General features: G+C 40.6%; 3 protein-coding genes across 4 annotated transcripts in view; 2 read left to right on the forward strand and 1 right to left on the reverse strand.

The window, feature by feature from the left end:
- The window catches only part of LOC131431606 (UDP-glycosyltransferase UGT5-like), a 36,912-nt gene extending 36,362 nt beyond the window's left edge, over positions 1–550 (forward strand). The window contains exon 5 of the mRNA XM_058597424.1: positions 1–550. Within this exon, the coding sequence (XP_058453407.1) occupies positions 1–396 (396 nt within the window). The 3' untranslated portion in view covers positions 397–550.
- Positions 551–604: 54 nt separating this feature from the next.
- On the reverse strand, positions 605–3,956 carry LOC131431603 (sterol carrier protein 2). The gene is made up of 5 exons (XM_058597421.1): positions 3,659–3,956; positions 2,025–2,539; positions 1,659–1,875; positions 932–1,598; positions 605–871 (listed from the first exon to the last, which is right to left on the reverse strand). The coding sequence occupies exons 1-5, from the start codon at positions 3,701–3,703 to the stop codon at positions 681–683; spliced, it is 1,635 nt and encodes a 544-aa protein (XP_058453404.1). The 5' UTR covers positions 3,704–3,956; the 3' UTR covers positions 605–680.
- The window catches only part of LOC131431604 (UDP-glucosyltransferase 2-like), a 48,496-nt gene continuing 44,730 nt past the window's right edge, over positions 3,046–6,811 (forward strand). Inside the window, exon 1 of one of the 2 annotated variants that reach the window (XM_058597422.1) lies at positions 3,046–3,388. The gene's annotated coding sequence lies outside the window, so the exon portion shown is untranslated. The remainder of the gene's footprint in view (positions 3,389–6,811) is intronic. The other variant, XM_058597423.1, reaches the window with a different exon arrangement.

A 6,811-nucleotide genomic window follows, 5' to 3' on the forward strand; every position in this document is an offset into this window, starting at 1 on the left:
TACAATAATGCCGCTGCCTTGGAACACCGTGGAATGGGATTCGTTTTACCTTATGAACAAATCACGCGAGACTCGGTAAATGAAGCACTAAAGAAGGCTTTGGATCCCGTCACAATGGAAAATGCGAAAAAAGTTTCCTTCTCGTTCCGGAACCGACCTCAAAGTGCACTCGAAACAGCCGTCTGGTGGTGTGAGCATGTAGTCGCAACCGGTGGCCTCCCATTGGCCAAATCGTACTCAACCGAGATGCCCTGGTATTCGTACCATTTACTGGATGTGCAAATTGCGATTATTACCTTTGTGATTGTTTATCATCTCTGTGAGATATGGCTGTTCAAACGGATTTGCTGCCGAGGGGTATCCGCCTTCAGCGACGACAAAGTGAAGACCAACTAACTGAATATTCTAGTAGATTAGAGTTAAAATCGAGAACGTTGGAAAACGTCAGACATATCCGTACTTGGTGCACTTGTAGTGAGAAACAATACTGTTAGACTAGTTAGGAAAAGATATACGAAATGAATAAAGCTTAAGGATTTAGAATCAACAATCACCAGTTATTTATTTTTTTCTTAATAAAAAAAAACTAAAACGGTTTTACCAATACATTTTAAAAATGCCTTAAAGGAATTAAATTTTATTTGTTAAAATACCGTGTTTGTAAGACTTTCTGATACAATTCACAATTTCGATCGCAATTCTTCGATACGCGAGGTATTACTTTTCTGCAGGTCAACAAGTTTCATAGCCAGTCCCATGTTGCCTTGTATCTTCACTTTGCCTTGGAAGAAAGCCTTCTGTGGGTTTAGCTTTCCCGAAATCAGGTCTGCGACGTCAATGTCGTTCATAATAACTGTAACATCGGGTTTATCTACAAACGATATGTTTTAGTAACATTATTAAACGAACAGGTCCGTGTAGAAATACATACCTGTTCCATTATACGTAACTGATCCCTTTCCAGTTTTGGCGTTTACAACCCAATACCCTTCCGCACCATTTGGTCCATTAGTTACCTTGAATCCGTAGATTCCTCGCACTTTTTCAATCAAATTGTCTTTATCGTCAGCCATAGCTTGCTCCAGCAGTTTCATGTAAGGAGCCACTATGAACCCGTCGGGTGTATCCTTGATTTTTCCGGCCGCGGTTAGATTGGGATTTATCGGATTTATCGCATATGGGAATCCCAATCGATACAACGCAACCACAGCAGCACCTCCCAAACCGATGTTGTGCTGAAGCGCTAGTTTGGCTCCTTTAACTTGTCGCTTATCGGCTTGGCCTCGTAACTGCCAACACAATTCAGAACACTGGGCCAGCCCAGTAGCACCAAGCGGATGTCCTTTGGAAATCAATCCCCCGCTAGGATTGACGACTACCCGACCGCCGTACGTGTTATCCCCTCGATCGATGAATTCGCCCGCTTTTCCCGGTTGACAGAGACCTAGAGCTTCATAGGTAATCAGTTCGTTTGCGGAAAAACAATCGTGCATCTCCACAACATCCACGTCCTGTGGTTTGAAATTAGTTTTTGCAAATAACTTCTCCGCAGCGTTGCGTGTCATGTCGTAGCCAACAATTTTCATAGCGCTGCCTTCCTGCAATACAAAACCATGTAACAGTTACTGAATACTAGAGCTAAACTTGCCAAGTATTACATTAAAAGATGACGGTACATCAGTGGACATTTCCATCCCCACGATTTCCACGGCCTGTGCTTCCAATCCATGACGCTTCACAAAACTCTCCGATGCGAGAATACAGCACGCCGATCCATCGCTGGTCGGACAGCACTGTAACTTGGTGAGGAATTCGTGCACGTTTGGAGACTTCATAATCTGATCGAACGAGTATTCATCCTGGAACTGTGAGTAGCTGCAAAGAAATCGTATATCCGCCTTAATGTAGGCAATCATTTTGATTCGTATCGGTAGCCTAAATTACGGCAAAAGTTTCTAATAACGGTGACAACAGAAATCCTCGTACTAGAATCACAAATTTGTATTAAGGAAGCGGCAACTTACGGATTATTGATGGAATGTTTGTGGTTTTTGTAGGCAATTTTGGCAAAGTGTTCGGGCTTAGTGCCGTACTTTTTCATGTGTTCCAAACCGGCGTTGCCAAACAGTTGAGCGGAGATCGGCGCTCCAGTGATGTCGTGCTTTTCTGCCATGGCAGTAACTAGCAGCTCAACCGGATTGGTGCGATCCATATACTTGGAGGTCAGCGAACCGCGTTCCATTTTTTCGAACCCAAGGGCCAAAACACAATCATTGTTGCCAGTTTCGATCAACTGTTTGGCCAGTATTAAGGCGGTAGAACCAGTTGAGCAATTATTATTGACGTTATAGATCGGAATACCGGTAAAACCGATTTCATACAAAGCTCTTTGACCACAGGTCGAGTCCCCGTACACGTAGCCCACGGTTGCCTGTTGAACTTCCTCGTACTTTATACGGGCATCATTTAGAGCTTTGGTCACGGCCTCCTTGGCCATCTGTGGATAGTCGAAATTCTCTCGCCGTCCGGGTTTCTCGAACTATGGTTGGGGTGGATAAGAAAGTTCAAAGATTAGATTAGAAACCATCCAGTAATGCCGAGTATAGCACTGGTTAGTACATTTTTCTATCGCACCAATTCTTCCATCGTCGGAACAACAACCGAGATAAGACAAAAATAACGAGTCATTCACGATAAAGCTGTTCAAAAGGATGAAAGTTCAAATGCATTATCTTGAATAAAAATAGTATTTATCTACAGAATACGAGTTCCATGGGAGGTCGGCAAAAAAAAAAACAAATGGTACGTTTTAGACAAAAAAAAATATTTGAAATTAAATATTGATCGATCGTAGCATCGTTTGATGATCAATAATTGAGAGAAATAAATTTTCACCGACGAGCAAAAACCGAACCGGATAATTTAAACCCCGATGATTGACCACAATGCAAATCGAGTTATAGATTGATAGGTGTATCGTGACCGACTCGAGCCGGTTCCTTTAGTTTGTTCTCTGTGCTTCATTCTCGCGTGTATTGGAAGGGAGAAAACCCAACGAAAGGTCGTTTGCGTGGATTGCTTATTCATTCATACCAGATTGGTAGACTATTTGCGAAGCCAATATCAAGACATGCAGTGCTGACGAAATAGTGTGGAATTCAAGTTCAGAAAAGAAAAGAAAAAAAAACAAGCGTAGTTCGACATTATCGCAAAATTAAAACACGAGTATATTAAAACTGTAAAACATCGAGAAAAACGCAATTACTGCATGTTGTTGAAGTTTCTTTTGTTGGTGATCGTGAGTTAGTGGGTTAATGATACAGTAGAAGCCTGATATACGCAATCTTAGTTCAAAGTTCAGGAGAGTGTTGAATTTATTGTTGGTACGGTAAGACTATTGTTTTTTCTCGTCACACCTCATAAAACAAACATCCATATATTAACATGTCTTAGGAAGAGTTACTTAGAAATTTCTAAAGCTGGTGTAACAAATGGTCATTGGTTCCGGTTTTACACAAACGGTTACGACACCTAGACATGTTCCATACAACGAAATCTTCGCTCATTACGCCTATTACAACACCTGTATCTTGAATAACAAGTCATGCAGAGCTCGTCGCTATACACTAAGAGAAGTAATTGTGCAAGACCTACTTACTTTAGTCATTCCAACCCCGACGACGTAGACCTTTGGCACCACCATTCTGGCTTAGTTCCTGTGGCCAATTATCTCCGATGACCTATCAAAAAATAGCTACACTATCCTTATCACTTTTCTGAGTACAGAGTAAACAAGATCACTTCGGTGCGCTGTGCAGAACGACGATTTTACTTTCACAAACGAAGAAATCGACTGCAGGCTAAAGCTGCTTGACTGGCAAAACCGACGAGATCAAGACATGAAATGGAAATAAACGCGAACAACTCACTCAGCGTAAAAAGCTCCCGAGTCTCAAAGAACTCGAATGGCATATACACAATAATGACAAATACATCGCAAATGGTCAGTTTTAATCATGATGTAACATATACAGGTAGAAACACTTTACTCTAGATACACTGGTAATTTTTCCGGTGATATAAAAACTCAAACACAATCTGTGGATAGTCGAAATTCTCCGTTTCCGTTTCGTTCGGAATTTTTTCATTGATAATATAGATAATATAGCGATATAGCGATTTTCCGAATTTGATACACATTATTACAAGCAGAACAATCCCGCTTGTTTAAAATAACAAAACGATTATTTAACATCGAATCAGAAAATAGAACAGAGGTTTATCAAACCAACATTTGATTTTTGGATAATATTTTCGATATCTCATCCCGTTCAATATCACTACAGTGATGTTCCATAAACTCACACGGGATAATGAAACGATAATTATTCAAAATCGATAATTATTCAAAATCGTTTTACGATTACCAGTTCTGCAAAAATTTTCACCCGGGTTTGCAGTTCAATGCTTAGGGCGCCAGTCTTACAACCCAGTTGTCGTTTGTTCGAGCCCAGGTGGGCTGCGTGAAACTATTCTTAGTGTCAGTAGGATCGTAGTACTAGGCATGCAATGATCCTGTACGATATGAATCGGTTGCATAGTCTGTTGAAACAGAAAGGCCAAATACAAATACGCATACAGATTTAATACAGAATACAGATTTATCAAATTCAATACAGATTTATACAGATTTCGTCCCGAGTTGGCGGTTCAATACATAGGGCGCTGGTCTTACAAACCAGTTGTCGTATGTTCGAGCCCCGACCTGGAAGGATTCGTAGTGTCAGTAGAATCGTAGCACCAGCCATCCAATGGTTCTGTACACTCTGAATCGGCTGCGAAGTCTGTTGAAACAGAAGGTCAAATTCCGCTACAGGACCAAGGCTTCGCTTACACAGATTTCACAAAATATAGGAAAAATAAATTTAACTGCGGGTATAGCGTTATGAGTTAGTCGATTCCTTTCACGCAGCCCACCTGGGTTCGATCCCCATCCTCGCACATATGACCAGAAAGCTTTTCTGGTCCGAAGAGGCGAATGACCTTAAGGTTAAAACCATCAAATTTTGTGTTGCAAATGGATTTAAGTGTTCCGAAACGTTGAAAATGTTAGAAAAGGCCTTTGGTGAATCGTGTCTAGGAAAAACACAGGCATACGAGTGGTATAAACGCTTCAAAGGTGGTCGTACAAGCTTGGATCATGATGAGATCCCTGGCCGCCCAACAACATCTGTTACTGAAGAAAACATTGAATCGGCGAAGGAAATCGTGTTGCAAAATCGTTCTGTTCCGATTAGAGAGATTGCTGTGTTGTTGGGCATCTCTTATGGATCAGCCAAAAAAGCGGAATTTCATTCAAAAACAGCGTTGTGTTGATGTGGCCAAAGAGATGATTTCCAACGCAGATAGTGACCCCACATTCATCGAATGCATCATAACTGATAATGAGGTGTGGATCTATGAATATTACGTCGAAACCGCACAACAATCGACCGAATGGCGCTTCGAAGGCGAGCCGTTGTTCTAATTTTTCATCCATTATAAAAATCGCCGCACGAAAATTTTTCAACTTCTTTGTATAGACGCCAAACAAAAACTAATTGTACGATATGCGTCAAAATTTGACAGAATGTGTATAAAAGTGTTGCCAACGTTGAGAGAATAAAAGTTTACCGATTGGACAAGCGCGGGAATTTTAAAATGAAAATTCCGGTTGTTTTTTGATCATAAGGTATACAGATTTTTTATTCAGAGTAATGCAGATTTTATATGAAAAACATCTCTGAAGTTATGGCAGTGATCATCCAAAAATGTGTAAATTTCAAATTTACTTTACATTTGAAACACTACTGCCACCTACTCGATTATTCGTCGCGATCTTTCAAAACGTTCCACTATTTACCGTGAAGATAACAAAGACCTCCTGCCAGTTTTAGAAATATTCCAACTACAACGATTTTAAAACTTATGACACGATGTTAAACTAGTGTTAAATACAAGTTTTTTCCATGGCGCTTAAATCACACTTAAAACTAATCTTGTTATTTTTACCAACAGCAAAACAAAAATCTAGCGTGAAGTGAATGTTGCATCCAAAATTGTGGTTCATATGAAAGCGGCACCCAATTCGTGGTGGCACCCTGTGTCGATCGTGGTGACACCTGCAAGTGTTCGCCACGCTGAATAAGTAAATTTTACACAAAGTTTATATGTGAGTCTGTATATCTGTTTTCTGTGCTTATAGCAAACAGTAATCAACAAAAACCGCTTAGCTTTTCCCACATAAAAATCAAAAGAAACCTGCGCCGGTTATCCCGACCACGATAATTCATTTCGAAGTCGAGTACTTGCTTATGCCAATTTAAACCAATCACCGGTGGATACATTGTTGTTTGGTCCTGTCCATAGTTCAGACGCAAAAAATTGCGCATGGAAAACTGTGAACACCTACAGGTGTTCACAGATATACTTGATTGTCTCGTCCAGCCTCCTGCTATGACGTCATGAAACTGTGGTCAGCATCATTCTGCAAAAACCAAAAAAATGAAGAAGAATGGCTAACAAAAATCTGGATATTACAAACTACTTGTTTGTTCAGTACCCTTTAAAGCACTTCCCCGCAAATTATCGATCAGACATCAATACGATAAGGAAATAAAGATTTTACTCGAATTGAAATGCTCGAATGTTTATTAACCGTACTTTGAGCGCTCTGATTGCCCACCAAATGCCCCAGATGTTGGCCACGCTAGCACATGCTAGAGCGTCCCATCCTTGCCACCGAGCTGGTCTCGTCATTCGAAATAATCGC

The sequence above is a fragment of the Malaya genurostris genome, chromosome 2 (assembly GCF_030247185.1).
Source record: "Malaya genurostris strain Urasoe2022 chromosome 2, Malgen_1.1, whole genome shotgun sequence".
Taxonomy (NCBI): Eukaryota; Metazoa; Arthropoda; class Insecta; order Diptera; family Culicidae; genus Malaya; species Malaya genurostris.